The sequence below is a fragment of the Apis cerana genome, linkage group LG8 (assembly GCF_029169275.1).
Source record: "Apis cerana isolate GH-2021 linkage group LG8, AcerK_1.0, whole genome shotgun sequence".
Classification (NCBI taxonomy): domain Eukaryota; kingdom Metazoa; phylum Arthropoda; class Insecta; order Hymenoptera; family Apidae; genus Apis; species Apis cerana.
In genome coordinates, this window is record NC_083859.1 from 11,806,597 (window position 1) to 11,824,918 (window position 18,322).

Sequence of the window (18,322 nt, forward strand, 5' to 3'; positions counted from 1 at the left end):
AAATAAATATATAGCTTTAAGTATAATAAACAATAATAAATTACATGAAGGAATATGTATAAAAAAAAAAGGTTATAAGATGATAACAATAATAACATTCAGTAAAATTAATTATTTATTCCAAAACTTCATCTCCTTCAACAATTTCTTTTAAATTAAGTAATTCCAATAATCCTGAACCTTTAGTCTCAGATCTTACTAGTTCATTTATCTCTCTATAATGTCCAGGATCAATTAAACAAACTAAATCTAATGTTCCATTGTCCCATTCTTCTGTTTCTAATTTTGTTACTAATTTTTCTATTTTATCTCTTAATTTTTTTGCTTCTTTACCCGAAACCAAAACTCTGAGTCTCATTTGAGCTCGTTCAAGTGGCATTACAGCTTTTAATTGAGGAATCACATCTAAAGCTTGCTGTTTTGCATTTCGATTTGGTTTTACAGAAAAATGTACATCTTTCATAGCTTTCTCTATCATAGTTATCGTATATGGACGTTTAGTTTCTGGATTTATACATTTATTAGCAACAGTTGTGGCAATATCTTTGAACATAGAATCTAAAGCCGAATGCCTTTCTTTGTCAGAAACTTGAAGTTCTCCTTTTGTAAGAATTTCTTTACAGATTTCTGTTTGATTATCTGTACCAAAAGCTTTTACAAGATCTTCTTTTTTTGCTACTTGACCTTTTGAAACATTTATAAATACAGTATGTGTTTGTAAAACTTCATCAATGTCTTTTTCTCTGAAATGTAATTTTGTTATTACAATTATTAATAAAAAATAAAATACATTATATGTGTAAAAAAAAAAAAGAAAAAAGGAAAAAGATAGAATACAATGACAAAATTTATTTAGGTTAGATGTCAAGTACATATCAACAATGTAACGTACATTTTTGTTTTGATCGGCTGTCAAAGACTTACAGTTTATTTCTCCAAGAGATAACCTTGTTCCTATAACAAGCGATCTCAAATCGTTTTCCTGCTTTTCTCATACGAACCACGGCCACGTTGGTTAATCTTATTTGATTCGTTGGTGTAAAAATTTTAGATGTTTTCGACATTTTTTAGCAAGTATGTATCTACGTGATTATAAAATTATAATTCACGTAATTTGTATAATATTCTTTTTATTTTATATACAATCTTATCTAACAATAAGTCTTACGGATGTTTCAAAGCGATTTCGAATTCTCGATTTATAATCGAATGGTTATCACATACAACTTCCTTTGCAATATCGATAGATTTTTGAATTGTTTTAAGATGTAACACGTAAGTCCGTAACATAAAAAATTACAATTTTATAATGTTTATTTAAAATTTAAAGAATAATTTTGAATATTAACTTTTAAAAGTATGCAATTGTGAAGATATTTTTTTTTAAAACACAATTATAATTATAAATAAATGTATTATTAAATGTGTTTATTAATTATATAAAAATCTATGTAAATATAAGTATAAATTTGTAAGAAATTAAAATTAATTTTGTGAAAATCATGAAAAATAAAAAATTTTATATCAATACAATATAACATTAAAATGTTTCTTGATACATAAAACTTATTTTTAAAGAAAAAGAAAATTTTTTATATTTATTTCAATTAAAAATAATATAAATTAAAAGTATACAAAATATAATATTTAAAAATAAAATTTATTATTTTTGTTTCAATCATGAAATTTTATAACTTTCCGTTTCATAATATTGGTAAAAGAATCGAAAACTGTATGTTAATATAAAAAATAAAATACGAAATTATGAATTAATTCAAAATTATATGATTGTAAAAAAGCTATAGAAAAAAATGATTGTTCGAGATTTCGAAAAATTGTAATTTTCTTTATTTACGGTATATATGTAAAAATTATATAAATAACATCATCAGATTTCTACGAGTTGTTTAATTTTCAAGTTACTTTATTATTTAAACAAATGAAAAAGTGTTAGTCACATGACGTCATTATACGATAAGCAAAATCGCGGGCGGTGCGCACGCCGTGATTGTACGCATGCGCAGACTGACCGCTACGTTAGACTGTATCGAATATGGCTGCCGCGAGCGTGATGCCGTTAGAAGTGCGTGAAAAATGATCGTTTTTTCGTGGTTTAAACGATCCGATCGTTTTTACGTGAGTGCACAGTGGCAGTGAGTGTTATCTCCAACATTTCAACAACGTGGGAGGTCCTTATCATGGCGTTGGTTACCGTGCAGCGGTCTCCAAGTGTATCCAATTCCCCGCAGAGTTCGGTGAGTTTTTCTGCTTTGTGCGTCTTTGTCGATAGTTGCTGTCAATTTTGACGAAGAATCCATTGTTTGCAAATTTATTGCTATCATTATTCGAAATACTATGGATTCTAAACACATCACAAATTGTTTGGCTTTACTCAAATAGCATTTTCTTATTTGATTTATTATTATACAATCAATTGGAAAAAGGAAATTTTGATAATTTGAAATTCTTTTTCACGTAAACGTACAAAATGACAATAAAAGGAAGAAATTTATGGTCACGAAAAAACTATGATATGTTTTGACATTTCTTTCTGATTAAACACAACGTTGCACGAGTTCGTGGTTAATTGTCACTTATCTAATTCGCAAGAATCGCATATCTTTCTATTACCAGATCATTTGCAAAAATCTATATCTAGCAATTTATTATACAAAATAACTGCACGCGTAATTTATAATCATTTCTGATATTTTTGCATCTCCTTGAATTATGCGATTATATGATTATATGACACGCTTACATACATTTAGATGCAATACAACTTATTTAATGGTTTATTAAGAAAAATTGGATATCATATTGACGAAAAACGAAAGCAGGGCACATAGAATGAATATTTATTATTTTAATAAATTTTTATAAATTTTTATTAATTTCCAGTTAAATAATTAGTTCTTCATATAATATGTGCAATGGTAAACAGTAATTCGGAGTTAAATAATCGATTTGTTTATATTAATTTCATCGATAACGTAATATTCTAAATTCCAAAGTCGTGTAATTTTTTTACGCGTTCATTGTTGTTGAAAGAAAACATGTTTCTTCTTTTTCGTTTCATTTTCCGAGATGTTTATCGTTATTTCACGTCGAAATCGAAATATCACGATCTACCAGTTGTTTATACACATATATGCGTGTAATGTAGTTAGCGTTGCAACAGTGGCTGTTTCAGTATTAATTGGTTTACTCCACCTCGTCACACAATATACTAGAGCGACGAAAGAGAGTTGAGAAAGAGAGCGAAAGGAACACGTGGTTCTAGTGTATATGTATGTATTCAAGAACGAGTACCGTGACGAGCGTGTTTTCTTTTCTTCGACCGATAAACTGATTTTGCTAAAATAAATATGCTGTCTATTCTTGCATTTCGTCAGTTCAACCGTGATGACGATCAAATCTCAAACGTTTATTCATGCCACGTGTTCCGATTACGAGTTTAACCGAACTTTCGAACGATTATTTATATTTTTACAATCTCAGAAAAAATTGTTAATAAAATATTGTCTCATCAAAAATAAAAAAAAAAATCTCTTCTTAAATTTCCCTAGTCGTTCATCGTTCGTTTCAAAGTTGTTGAAAAAAATTATGTGAAATTTAACGAAGGGAATAAATTTATCGCGAATATTATGAATAAAATGTCAAATAAAAATATATATAGGAAATATGCAAAATTCTGAGTGGCAATTTTAATATCAGATACTTATCAGACATTTACAATTTTTATTATTATATAAAAACAGAAAATTCCATTTAAAGATTTGCAATAGATAGATAGACACGCGTATACTTAATCTGCATTTTTCAAATCAATTTGCTTCCGATATTCCAAAGCTGTTTTCCCTAATACGGGAAAATTTTAAAAAATTTTCTATCGAATTTTTAAAACGACATTATTAAGACGCTGAATTCAAACGTGATATAACTCGAAGAAATTGATATTGTAATACGTTAGAAGGAAAAAAAAAAAATTAGAAAAAGTAAATAAAAGCAAATAAAATGTTTATCAAATATCTGATATTTTTACATAAAATTTCAAATAAATAATGATTACGAAACAACCGTAATAACTTACAACCACGAAATCATAATTATGCGTATATATTTATACGTATAGCTCGTATGAATCCTTTTAATATTTTTCAATATTAAACGTAAAACGTAATAAATATTTAAGCGCTGCTTCGATACTTTATTTCTCTGTTAATGAGATGGCATTTTTTTATCCATCAATTTATCCAGATACGAGCATTTCTATGCACGGAGAACCGTTAGAGAAGTAATTTTGCTCGTAAACACGACTGTCGACTAAAACGAGTTCTAACTCTGAAAATGACCTTTTTTTTTTCCTTTCTTTCCCCCTTTACGGGGGAAGATCTTACTTGCAACGGACGGATCTCGAGGATATAACTCGATTCACGGGAGTTGCGTTAAATAGCGTAAAGATATCGATATATACCCTGCCATTTGAATTATATCAAATTGTTATTTTATTTAGGAAATAAGTTTCGAAATCACGGTTACGGATTTAGGAAAGTTGGAGGGGATGATAATGGCTACGTGGAACGAAAGTTACGAGAAATAGAACGGAAAGTAGTATTCTTTTCAACTTATAAAATAAGAAAATATTAAAAAAAAAAAACTAACTGTTTGAGTTTCGAAAACGGCAAAATTGAAATCAAATAATTGATAAGTAATCCTGAAATTTATAAAAATAAAACGTGCCTCATATCTTTTTTTTTTTTTTTCAAATAATTATTTATCATCAAATGATTTCGAAAATTACTATCGATGATGCGTCTCCTATCCCATCTTATCTCTCTTACCAGAAATATATCAATAAATTACTTGGCAATGCTCGAATTCAAATCAATAAAGAAATGGGGGAGGGGGGGGGGGCGAAATAGTTGGATAAAATTAAAATTATTTGGTAAAAAGTTGGGATTGCGTAAGCGATGGAATTTTGTGAAGGACAGAGATATGGAAGAGTTGGAATCTGTGAAAACGCGATACAATGAGAAATCGAGGGGGATGACTAACTGTCGGGGCCCCTCGAGAAGCGAGGGAGTTAGGAAAGAGGAGGGTTCGCGTTTCCCGGCACATATACTTTGCATGCGCTCAATGCTCCGCGGCCTACCAAGTGCACTCACCATCCGAAAGGGTAAGTTGCATTTTTCTAACGTGTCCAGAGGGGGCGAATTCGACAGGGGACACACACAGCCCTATTGATTTTTAAGGGCTCGTTTTCTGCATCGTACGCACGACTCGTAAACTCGCCGGATTTTGCCTCCTTCGTCGTTACTTTCTACCGTGTAAAAAGCTCCATACCGAGTTGTTTTATTCTCAGTTTACTTGCCTTGCGATAACGTAGAGTTGATCAATTGCGTCGAAATTTTTCGAGATGCGATATTTTAGGAGGAATGTGATAGGATTCGCGTCGTAATATTTTTTTTCAAATTTTCCGTCATCTTAAAACTAACCCATTCATGCTCAAAAAATATCTTGCGTAGTATTTAATTGTACCATTGATATAATCGATTTCGTAGTTGATTTGATCCTGTCACATCTTTATTAATTATATTTAAATTATATCCAAACGCAGGGAGCGTTCAAGCGAATAATTAAACGTGTTTCGCATATATTCGTCAAAATTTTTCGCGAAACGATCGGGCGTGATATGCGATACATGCGTGGATAAATGGAAATGGAATTTTGATGGATGATGATATAGATACCTGTGACATTAACCATTGTTGCTTTAATGTTCAAATTATCGCGACACAACGACCCGCGAAAGACAAGTGGCTGGTACTTGGAAGCACAATGCGTAAAATCGTTTAACAAAGGCGGTCTTAACAGGTGCTTGGCTGACGGCGTTCTGCCTTTTTTTTTCTTCCACCACGCACACTCGAATATATATCGGACACGTGTAAGCGCACGTGTGTCTTGGTTCGCTCCCGTCACGTTGTATACAAATAAAACGATTATCAAAATTTCTTCTTGATTCGCGGATCCTTCTCCAACTATATATATATATGAATTTTTATTATAACGTGTACACACCTTATTTAAATTCATCAAAATACTGTCTCACGACACGTAATTCAACTTTTCCATTATCTTCGTTCTTTTCTTCCATATCCTGGAAAGCAACGAATGAAATCCATAGAGTGAATATCTTTCGAATCTTTATCGAAGAATATCGATATCGACGTTATTAACGAAAATTGAATTTTTTTTTCAGGATTCGGGTGCTGGCGCACCGGCGGACGATGACGAAGCGGCGAGGAGCTGTAAAAGGTGAGTCGCGAGGAGATTAAAAAAAAAAAAAAAAACACGAGGATAGAGAATTGTTACTTAACCAATAAGCAGGTAGAGTTCCTCTTTGGAAGACGGTTCTCATCGTCGTTGCTTCCTCCTTCTTACAAATAATTCAATTAAACTGGCTCCACGACTCTCCCGAGTAAAAGTCTCGTGCGAACTTCCTTCGTCCTCTTCGATGTAAACACATCGGTTAATTTGTGCAGGAAGTGGAAGCGAGCGCGCCTCTTTTCTTGCCTTGATCGTACGACTTTCTACCTTGCCGGTTGCGTAATGTAGTATACGGTTAATATCGTGCGCGGTATATAATCGCACCAGTGAGTGAGAAAAACGGACGGAAATGAACGGCGCTTTCACGGGTTCATGGATCGCGGATATTGAACGAACACCAGAGACATTTTCACAAAGAAAATTTATCGTCGTTTCCGCGAACGGCCGCGAGTCATTCGATCGAAATACGTTAGGATTTTTAAACTTATCTTAATTATCGATCGGTAAAGTAAACCTGATGAAAAATTATCGTCTCGATGGTTGGGGTCGCGGATATATCGAACAATGGAGAAAAAAAAAAAAAAAATTGCACAGATCGTTTCGAGCTCGTGTTAAAATTTTACACGATGGAAATATTTGCCGTTTCTGTTCGTATAACAAAGATTTGGATTTATTGCTCTTAACGATAAGCGAGCATTCGTTTTGTTTCCTTTTAATAGATCGATCACCAATATCGGTTTATTTTGCGCATTAATTCTCCTTGTCCCGATATATTTTCTTTCCCTTTTCAAATTTATCACGTATAATTTATTACGATACGTACTTCAAACCATCATATTATAATAAAATCGAGTAATAAAATTTTACCCATTCTCCGTTCCAAAGAAGGAATACAAATTATAGAATTAATTTTCCTTTCCGAATTCCTACAAAACAATTTTAATTTGGGTAAAAGGAGATGAAAAGGTGTAAAAGTTCGAGATAAGAATTTTTATTTCAAATACTCGATCGAAACGTGATGCACGCTCGAATGTATCGTTTTCGATTTCGCCGCGACTGTCGATAACTATATTCGTGACTGCGCATTCCTTGATTGTTTTTTTTTCTTTTCTTTTTTTTTCTTTTTTTTTTTGGTTTATACTTCTATTAGGGGTCATTCACCTTCGACTCGTGCAGCCGCCAGCTGCTGCTAGATTCTCCGCTGTACTCTCTCTGTTTATCGCCCACTTGTCAATGGGCTTGGTAATGAGACGGACAAAACACTCGCGATTTATGTTTCTATCGCGAATTTTTCTCATTGGCTGTTCGAAAAGGTCGCGCGCATTTCTTCTCGATTCAGTGTGTTGGACGGCTGTACCGATGGCGAGTAAATACGAGTATTTTTAAATAATAATAAAATCAATAAGATAATTTTTCAATAAAATCGCGTTTCAAACAAATTTCTCTGATCGAAATTTACTCGATTCCGTCAATATTCTCGTACTCGTGTCTTCCAAATAAACTGTCTAAATACTCGTTTGTCCAAGTTACGCAGATATTCGTTGTTTCATATTTCAGCGGGGATCTATTTAATAGATTGTAACGTATTCCTTGTTGTTGACACAATAATCGGAGTAGACATCACCGGATTCCTGGATAAGTGACACCACTTTTCAAGGATTTCGGTATTCATTGCACGATAATATAGCAGTCTGCACGATTGTAAGGAATATCGGTGTGGAAGGTTGTGGTCTCTTCTTTGTTTCGAACAATGATTCATCGATTTATCGCGGCAGATCGTTTAATCGCCGCACCGTTGTTTATTCGCCTCATTTTTCTTTTATTTCATTTTCTATTCGCGTTTCTATCCGTACCGCCGATTTCAATTCCTCGATTAAACGATCCACGACCGAGCGTCAAACGATGCAAAAAAAAAAAAAAAAGAAAAAGCTTCGTGCGTAGAAAGAGCAGCAAAGGGTTGTAGAGTTGGAGAGGGAGAGAAAAGAGGGAAACGCGGCAGACGACGCGGTGCGGGTGAGCGAGTGGATTAGCGATCGAGTTAACGATCAGACGAGTTCTCTTCTCCCTTCCTTTGTCTACGTTCACTGGGTGGTAAACATTTTCGGCTGGTCACCGTCTGGCGATTGAAATTGAAAGAATGGAAAACAAAACAACAAAAAAAAAAAGAAAATGGAATTAGAGAAAAACGAAGCCGCCGGTGGTTCACGCCTTCGCAAACGCGATCTTTTGTGATTATGAATGGATGTATGCATACGTACAAGAAGAGGGAAAAAAAAGAAAAAAGACTATGGTCTGCGAATATCTGAAATCTCTCGAGACTCGTGTTCCCTCGAGGGTGAAACGCATGACAGAAAATCCTCAAGGTCTTCCTTTGTATCTACGCAGATGGAAATATACGTATACTGCGCATCGATGATATACATTTGCTTCGCCTACTTACTGCCCAATCTTTGACTAAAAAAGACTAAAAAATAATTTCGAATAATTATCACTTTTTTTAATAGTCGTTCAATCTTAATCGAATTCTTCGAATTTAACGAATTTAGGAAATGAACGAACGATTTATCAATATCATTTTCAATCATCCTCTTCGAACTACGCGTCTGTATATTTATTAATTTTTTCCTATATTAAAATATATTCGATATCGGTTCTCTTTATTTCACACGTTATTCGCAATTGCTTTCGAGAAAAGAAGCATGGTCAAAATAAAATAGATAGATATTCGTTTCTCTTGTAAACACGTATCCACGCGAGGTCGATTCGCATTTCTTCTTTTCTACATTTTTCGAGCTTGTCCCCTGCTTGAGAATCAACGTTATATCAGAATTCGTCCAAAATTACAACCGAGACGAACGATCAACGGATAAGCCATAAAAGTACAAGCGGTACATTGCTGGAAGAAATTTGATATACACACACACACAGACAGAGTCGTAAACAGAGGGCGGAAATGTGTTATGGTGCCATGGAGCACGTCTTTCCCTCCGTTTTCCGTGCTTCCTTCCACGCTTTCCTCGCGATCGACCGACCGACTCGCATTTTGGTCCGGTAGGTTAGGTTAGGGTCGTTGCGATGCGAACAAGGTGGGGGGAAAAGCGGGACGGGGGAGGGATAACCGGACTCCCACTGTTCCACGATTCGCTTCGCACTTCAGTTGCCTCGCGTACGTCGAATCGTGAACGTGTATCTCGGACCCTTCCTTCCCAGTCACTGGACACGTTGTGTTGTATCTCGTTTTATCGCGTTTCCTTATCGAATTCCGACATCGTGAACTTGGTGCCATCGAGGTTTCAGCTCTTCCTTACCGACGGACTCGAAACTCGAAGTCGACTCTTTTGTGCGATCAGTTTTCGAATGTAATTGGCCGAGATTTTCGGTAATGGTGTACGATGTTTCCCCTCGGAACAACGTTTGTGTACAAATCTGTGAGCCATGAAGTGAGTCTATGTGCAGTGTCTAGATTCGTCGAATGATCGAATCTCGTGACTCGTGGAAAGAGATTTACGATCGCTGGCCCGTGGCATGTGTTGACTTCATGGTGTTCGAGAGCGTCGAGATGCGGAACCCAGGGTTCCTCCTCGAAGACGCCAGACACGGATATATTCAGTATATCAGGTAGAATTTTTGCCGCGTTTGATTATTTTTTTTTTCCTCTTTCGTTCACGGAGAATCGTGTTTCATTGTAAACGCGTGTATTCGTACAATAGGTCTTGCGTACGTGCGCCTTGCAGCGAATAGGATAATATGTCATAAACCAAACGTCGAGTGTATATTGTTCGCGGTAAAGATGATTGTTCGAGGAAAGATCGATATTTTAGTATCGATCATATCGTAACCAATCCTCTATTTCCCAATGGTGTTCTTCAATTTCATTTCATTTCCGGTTGTAAAAAGTTAATACGAATTATCGTTCGAAATTGGACAAAATATAAATTATTGTTCGAGCTTTTACATATCAAATGTACGATTAATAGATAGAAATGTTATATAATTTCTCGTTATATGCGTATATAAAATTACATATGTAATATTTTTTTTCGAGATATGTAACAAAAGTGTAATTTCAAGATAGAAAAATTTTGATTCGTGATAGGTTAGGTGGCTGATTTGACGTGAAATATATAAAAAAAATACTTCGAAAGAAAAAGACGAAAGTAATATATATATTGACGAGAGTTTTGAATCAAATTTCAACTCGTTCATCGTTCTGTATTTGAAGAAATTATTATTTATCAGAAAATTATCATTATCTGATATATATATATATATTTCAATAGATTTTAACATCATCTTATATTATATAATACACGATCGACACCATGCTTCAGTTTTTTCTCGCAAAAATCATGTTTATAGTGAATTACGTACGAGAAATTTTTACCGTAAATGAACTTTGCTTTTGGGATAACTGATACGAGATATTTATATTCTTCATAGGTCGAGTCAAGTTATTTCTTTAAGACTTTATATTTATACGTTAGAATCAAGTTTTTTTTTTCTTTTCCAACGAGATAATACTAAATGAATCTCGAACGATTCCAATGAGTATTACTATCGTATCGATAAAATTATTTTATTTTTGTGTCGATGTTGAAATAAGGATTTGAAATATAGAATAATATTGGAAGAATCGTTTTGAAGAGACGAGTAAAAAATTTTTACGTTTAATATTTAAACGGAAATGCGTATATGATGGAGAATTAGAATCTCGATATTAATATTAAAAGTAGAGAAATAACTAAGGGGAAGAGCAATAATATTCGAAGTTTGTAGCGTTTGAACAGAAACGATCGTACTCTGCGAAGCGAGGTGCGCAGAGGTCGAAATCCAGATTTCGTTCGTTTTTCTCTCGGTGGAGATTTTATTTTCGGAAATAGCATGCAAATCGCTGTGGTTGGCTCGAGTAATTCTCCGAGTCTGTGCCGTGGTCCTCAATGCGGATTCACGTGCGCATAAAATCTATTTTTGAATCGTTCCTGTAAAATAAGTCGAAAATATATACCAAAAATATAGCGCATAATTCTCTTTCCAGGACAAAAGGAACGTTTTGAGAATCGTAACGAGAGCAATGATTTATTTTCAACCGATTCATCAAGTTCAAAACTAACATAGGTATTTCTTCTTCGTTTAAATAATACCACGTTAATGGTAACGTTTTAAAATTTTGTTCGATTTAAATAAAACTGGACGTTTGTTGACGCGTACTCGTGCGTCAAAACTATTGTTAGAAATCATATCGTCGAAACAATTATAAAATCACGCGTATGCACTTGGAATTTCGCGTTAATATATCTATATTTACCAGTAAGGTGGTTACTTTTCACATCAGCTGACTGTGGAGCAACAGCTGCACGCTTTGTATATACCATCGCAGACTGAAAGGGGACCCTCGAAAGCAATTATTTTTCAAAGAGGAGAGCTGTCGAGAAGCTGCCCAGCTTTTGTGCAACTTTTCCATTTCTCACGGTAGTTGCTTTAAATTTTGGATCTTCATTCTTTCAGTCAGTGATCGTCATTTCTCAAATTTTAGATTTAATTTTACTTTAAAAGTATCCAAATGTAAATAACTGTCTTATCGCAGTCTGTGATACCATCATTTTTTCCTTCCTTATTTTTTCAATCTTCGTCCCGCCTAAGATACAAGGATTCGTTATTTTCTTCAAAATTTATATTTACCGATCCCTCCGGTCCTCGAACGGATAATTTCGGCAGAATTATCGAAAGACAGGGACGCATCTAAAAATACGTACGAACAATTTCCTTTTTTTTTTTTTATTTAAATATAATATACCGATTGATATAAAACGTGAAATTCGCAAGTGACTCAAGAGTTTGTTCATCGATCGAAATACTTGCGCAATAACGTTCTTACTCACTACTGTTTATTATTGCCTTTGAAAGTTAATACCTTGTTAAGTTTATTCACTCGTAAGTTTCACTAGTTTCAACATCGCGCAGTCGATCATCGGTTTCTTACCAATTGTACGTAGCAATGCGGTGTTGCTTGGAGACGGAGAGCACAACACCGAGCTTCGCAGTCGATTAGATAACCCTCCTTCGATTTCCTTCCATTCCTCCAATTTTTTTTTTTTTTTACGCGTTCGATCAAAAATTTCTCAGCGCTCTCGTTACTCGATTCTATTTATATTTTCCTGTAACGAAGAGGTTCGTTCGCATATCGATGCGGATTAAGATATCTCTTAAATTATATCCGTTTATTGAGATATCGAAGCGATATCGAGTCGCTTGCGTTACAAGTGGATTAGAGATGGCAATCTTTAAATCTCGAAATCTTTTTCAACGATAATTCGCCGATGCGACTCTAGTGACGAATAATCATCCTGCATTTGTATGAAATCGCTTTTAACAGGGCACAATGTTCCAAGTGAGGAGGAAAGTATTCGTGAAAAGAAGGAAAAAAGCTTAATCGAGAAAAGAAATCGGAATAAAATAAAGTGAACGTGGATTATAGCACGCTTCCTACTTTCGCGTAACTAGACAAGCCGACGCCGTCGCCCGGGATCGATATGTCATCGAGTTGGAATTTATTTCTCGTATTAAATATTTTCGCGAGCCCCTCCGTTTCGCCCCAAGTCCCTTTGGATCGCTGTTTCGAATCCTTGAAGGATGCTTGGAGCAGGTAGGCAGAAGCTGGGACATCTGTCGCCCCGTCTTTCGACATAGATCGGCGGAACAGAGGCGTGTAGGGGGCGAGAAGGAAGGGAACCGGTTCGTTGGGCCGCGGTTCTCGAGAAACACGTGTCGTCTCGCGCTTCCCGCCCGAGGGTTAACATCTTCATCCTTCCCCCGAAAACGCGCTTTTCTTTTCTTTTTTTCCTCGAAGGCTTCGAAGGAGGATCCGATATGGTCGTTTTCCGCTCTGGTTGGCCGTGTTCCAGTCCTCGCTGGACTCCCCCCCTTTATTTTCTCCGCGCTTTAAACGCCGCTTTTCCCGTTCATCGTCCGCCGCGTGTCATTGCGTCACGAGGAATCACCGCTCCTCGGTGAAAGCGATCCTTCGATCGTACGTATCGCGCCAACAGCGATGCTTCTTTATTCGATCATCGATCCTATCGCGTGTTTCTTCCTTCTTCTTTTTCGTCTACTTCGTGGAGATATTCGTTCACGGATCGTGTTTATGCAGTCCCATCTGGAACTGATTACTTAAATCGACGGAAAGTCGATCGCTGTTGCCCGTGCAATTTCAAGACGAGAAAATAGTTTTGAAAATAGTTTAACGAGAATACCGTCAAAATTTTTAAAAAGAAACTCGAGGAGGAGACTTTTGAACAAGTTAGTAGTAATTTTGAGCGTAACTGATAAGCTCGATTTTTCGTCCATTTCCGATCTGCGCGTCGATTTACCGGAAGTTCGCGCGTCGATCGCATCCGTGAACGTGGCGTGTTACGTGTCGTACGTCGATGAACGAGGAGAACGATTCCCTCCCTTTGTTTTTCCTATCGAAGTAGAAAATCAGTATTCGGAATTATTTTTGAAATTATAACAACGTCGTTCACGCTTTGAGACAACTCAAAACAGTTAACGGAATGGATGTTTATTTTATTTTTATCGACGTTTTTCTTTCGTATTTCACGAATAGAACGGAATAGGATAGAAAGAAGGAAAAAGAAGGAGGCCTTTCTTGTGTATACTCGCTTATCGATAGTTCATTCGTGTCCAATTAGGAATTAATTAATCTTACTTATTATTACGTTTGACAAATTTTCTATTCTCGATTCACTTATATATATATATATATATATAAAATCGCGTATAATATTTATTTAATTTGTAATATGCAATTATCGTAGGTCGGTTCATCGATGGCCGTATCCGATTCTGGGAATTGATATCGATAAGTTGGCCGATAACCGTGAAATAAAGCGAGGGGATACTCGCGTGGCGGTAATCACGAGGCGTGAAATCAGGCTGGCCAACGCGGCGTGTACCGGTAGACGACACACTTTAACGGGGTTATGCGGATTGCATTCCGCTCGAAAGGTCTCCAACGCGACAATCGCGGATGCGCGATCTCGCGCCGTGCCGCCCGCGTCAAATCGCGTCTTATCGCTCTTATTCCATCCATTCGTATCTCCTTCCAAGCGCCGCGACATCTCGCGCAAACTTTCCATTTCTCTCTGCTCGATGCAACGTCTCGTAACGTAGCGTAAGTTTTTGCCCAGATAAACGTTCCAGAGTGGAACGGAATATCTTATTATTCTAAATATTTCGTTTTGTATTTATTTTCCTTTATAGTTAGTTTTAGAGTCGAGAGGATTAATTCGTTTGGAGAAAAAATTCGTATCGAAAGTGGGAAGGAAGATTCGATTCGAGTGGAAGATGGATTCCTTAGGTTTGGAACGCGTGAAACGCGCGCGACAAGCGTAGCGCACAATCTCCTCGAAAGCTAATAATACGAGCTGCAAAAGTTCGTTTCTCGAAAGATGCGCCCACGCGGCAACGCTGTTTCTAGTTCGAGTCTCGGGATCATTTTAGTGTTTCATCGTCTCTCGGCTTAATCGCGCGCGCACGCGCGCGCTCATAACGCGCCTGCGCCAAGTGTTTTTCGTCCGCGTTTCGACGTTCGAAAAAACGACGTTCGTGTCTCGTCCCGATCCATACGCTTTTACAATTATTTCCTATTAATTTCTTTCTTTTTTCTCTTTTTCTCTTTTCAATCTCCTCGATCGGTCACTTTTCTCCTTTTTAGATAATAAAAGAAGAAATCTCTTAATTAATTCGGATAATTTGTTGGGTAGAAACTTGGGAAAGAATCGAGGCTTCCCTTTCCCCGCGTCTAATCTAGCGATCGCCGATCGTTTAATTCGCAAACGCAAGCGCAATTGTCGTCGTTCGTGAAAGTTGTTCCTAGAGAAGTTGCTATCATCACGGAGAAGCGCGAAAAAGATATCCCTGCGAGGGAAAAGGCATTAAGGATACCAACTATTCGCGTGAACGGGTAGGTAGGAATATTTTTTTGACAAAATTTGCCTCCATTCGTGTTTCTACGTTCTTTTTTTTTTTTTTATTTCCTTATCGAGACGAGGTTACGTTAGGAGAAAAAAGAAATTTTTTCTTCAAAAAAAAAATATTTTTACAATTTTAAAAAATATTTTTTTTAAATTTTCATATTACTATTTTCATCAATATTTATAGTTTTAGTAGAGAGAGAGAGAGAGAGAGTGAAAAAGATTCGGTCAAGGATTCTGGTTTATTTTTGACAAGAACGAACATTTTTTCCCGTATCCGCTTTTAAGAATGCAAATCTTGTAAATTCTACTCTTTTTTGGGACAAAAATTACGCAAATTTTTATTTCCGTTATAGTATTCTCGATGTTTACTCGCATATATTAGTCAGTTCATTTGAATACACTTTCGATTTCACGAATTAGCATTAGCCAAGGAAACGTATCCAAAGCGAGTAATTTTAACGGAATCGTTGTTAGTCGTGTCGTAGACGCCATTCTTATTTATCAGCGCGTTAAAAAGAATATCTATTTCGTGATCTCAAATTGAGAAAACGAGATTGACCTTCGCTTCATACACATCTTCTATGTGTATATACATATATATATATATATATATATATATATTTACATCGTATACAAATAAAAAAATCGAATTGTATTCCAACAAAACCTTGATAAAACCTTGATGCGAACGATCGAACCGTTATTTATTATTACGAATAGTACGAAAGATAATTACGTCCAATGGGAGCCTGTATAAAAACTAACTTATCAGCATACGATACGGTAGAGTACTTCTCGGTAAACGAACCGCAAACTTATTACGTTATTTCCAAACAGGAAACTTAGGCCGCGCGTATAACGCGCATATAACGCGGTAAATTAATAAATCAATTAGAACCAGTAGTTTCGAAGTGGTTGCAATAATGGCTTGTTATTTGCACGTATGTACACGTGTATGTACATATTTACTTGTAAAAAAAAAAAAAAAAAAAAAAAAAAATAGATAAACTCGAAAGTTGCTTATAACGCGAATCGTAATTTTTTTGTTTTATTTTTTTCTTTCTTCATTTTTTTTTTTTCTTAGACATCGATTAACTCGGTTCGAAAGGTCGAACGATACGTAACGTAAAAATAATCAATTTTAAAATTAGCCACGCGTTTCCGGACGATAAATCTTGCTCGTTTCGAAAGAATCGTCCTCGTACTTGAATCAAAAAAAAAAAGAGAGAGAAAAATCTCACATATATATATATAAATGTATACAAATAACGAGTTTCGAGTTCGATTCAGTTTCAGTCTCGGCCGAATCTCGCGTAGGTTAATAATCCGCGGAGAAGCGGTGGTGGGGGGGATGAGAGGCGCGAAAATGACCACAGAGAAATCAAGTCGTTCCAGTTTTGCTAATAAGGCCGGTGCGCCGTCGTTAATTGCCCTCCGTCACGCCGGTTGCTCCCTTATCGTGTGAAAGTAATCGTCACAGCTCTCGATAACGAAGGATTGTGAAAGAGCGCCGCGGCGTCGAAGATAGATTTTCAGGTTTCTCTTTTCTCCGGTTACACGCGTGTAATCGTTACTACCCTCGTGAAAGAGAAACTTGCCATTGTCCGTCGCGAGCGCGGAAGTTTACGCGATCCGATGAGAATCCACTTTTTCCACTCGTTTTCTCGCCAATTTTTGCCTCTGTTTATTTAACCTTGATTCTCCTCCAATTGCTAGTACGTTAATTCCCCGATTAATTCGATTCGATCTCTTGTTGCTTTAAATTTTTAAGCTCTTTATATATATATATAGGAAATTTGTATAAACGAAGAGAATTTGAAGAAAATGATAAATGGTCGGATAGAAATTGAGATGCATATCCGGTATCGAGCATATACGATCGAGAGAAGGTTGAAGATAGGCGAGTCGTCCTTGAAACGTGCTAATAGACTTACTCCTTCTTTCTGTTGCAGCCTCAGCGAATGTTACTTTGCAGGCAAGGGGGCGGCCTTGGTTTTACCTCCGAACGAAAGGGCCAGACCCTCGAGAAGGGTATCCGCGGCAGGATGCGATATTCAACAACACTTGCAATCCATGTTTTATCTCCTCAGACCGGAGGAAACTCTCAAAATGGTGAGCTATTCCTCCAAAAATAAACTTCCCCTTAAATTCGTTTTTTTTTCTTCCACACTTTCTTCCGTATACTCGTAAACAAACGATACGTGAAATAAATAAATACGAATAAAAATATTCGCTCGCGATCGATCGAACGCAGCCGTGACATTTTACGCGTGCAAAAGTTCAAGGAGAGAATCTATTTTATCCGAAAGGTGCGTCGCAATCGATATCTCGAATCCGCGAATCGCTTGCCAATTCTCGGATCATTGGCGTTTCGCCGCCCCTAATTTTTAAATACATCCTCGGTGTATAAATTCGAAAACACTTTTTTAGTCTCCTCTCCTTCTTTCCAAATTTCCAATAGAGAGATAGAGAGAGAGAGAGAGGGAGGGAGCGAGAGAGAGAGAGAGAGAGAGCGGAAACGGTGGTTTCCGTTCGGCCGCGACCTCGATGCGCCGCCGATCTCAAGCCCGGTTGGCTACCAGTTGCGTGGATCCCACGTGTCGCGCGTCACGTGGTCGGTCGGTCGATCGAGAGGGACCGAGTCGAAGCGGCGCATTTCGCGGGTGGGTGGCGGGAGCGAAATACGGTAATCGGGATGGTGGTGGCCGGTGTAGACGCGACACGCGTTCACGGTTATTAAAGCTGTCGGGATTCCTTGGCGAGCAGCGGCAGCTCCGTCGACTGGGAGAAACTGGTCCCTACAAGGACAACGAGGTAAGGGGGACGTACGATTCGACGCGGCTCGTTTCGTCCGCCGCTTTTCAGCAGGGCCCCGTTACTTTTTACGTACGTACGTACGTACGCGGCGTCCCCCGACTCGCCCCAACGTTTTACGCGGAAACTCGGCGATGTCAGTGACCCGTGGCCATCCCGATCATTCGCTCTTCTCGTTCCAGCTTCCCCCCTCCATCCATCTG

The 18,322-nt window shown here is 36.9% G+C and overlaps 2 protein-coding genes across 6 annotated transcripts in view; one reads left to right on the plus strand and one right to left on the minus strand.

The window, feature by feature from the left end:
* Positions 1–97: 97 nt before the first annotated feature.
* On the minus strand, positions 98–1,865 carry LOC107999958 (ribosome maturation protein SBDS). The gene is made up of 2 exons (XM_017060031.3): positions 925–1,865; positions 98–743 (listed from the first exon to the last, which is right to left on the minus strand). Exons 1-2 carry the CDS (start codon positions 1,062–1,064, stop codon positions 116–118), a joined length of 768 nt encoding a protein of 255 aa, XP_016915520.1. The 5' UTR covers positions 1,065–1,865; the 3' UTR covers positions 98–115.
* Positions 1,866–2,119: 254 nt separating this feature from the next.
* LOC107996611 (serine-rich adhesin for platelets) overlaps positions 2,120–18,322 on the plus strand; it is a 48,721-nt gene continuing 32,518 nt past the window's right edge. The window contains exons 1-3 of one of the 5 annotated variants that reach the window (XM_062079013.1): positions 2,120–2,255; positions 6,263–6,318; positions 17,258–17,417. In XM_062079013.1, the coding sequence (XP_061934997.1) occupies positions 2,199–2,255; positions 6,263–6,318; positions 17,258–17,417 (273 nt within the window). In that variant the 5' untranslated portion in view covers positions 2,120–2,198. Of the gene's footprint in view, positions 2,256–6,262; positions 6,319–9,019; positions 9,949–14,068; positions 15,293–17,257; positions 17,418–17,837; positions 18,120–18,322 lie in introns of those variants that run through there. The other 4 variants (XM_062079012.1, XM_062079015.1, XM_062079018.1 and 1 more) reach the window with 4 other exon arrangements.

Coding starts and splice junctions, on each gene's coding strand:
- LOC107999958 (XM_017060031.3), bottom strand. CDS start 1,064: ATGTCGAAAACATCTAAAATTTTTACACCAACGAATCAAATAAGATTA. Junction 744..924: donor ATCTCTTGGAGAAATAAACT/GTAAGTCTTTGA, acceptor ATTACATTTCAG/AGAAAAAGACATTGATGAAG.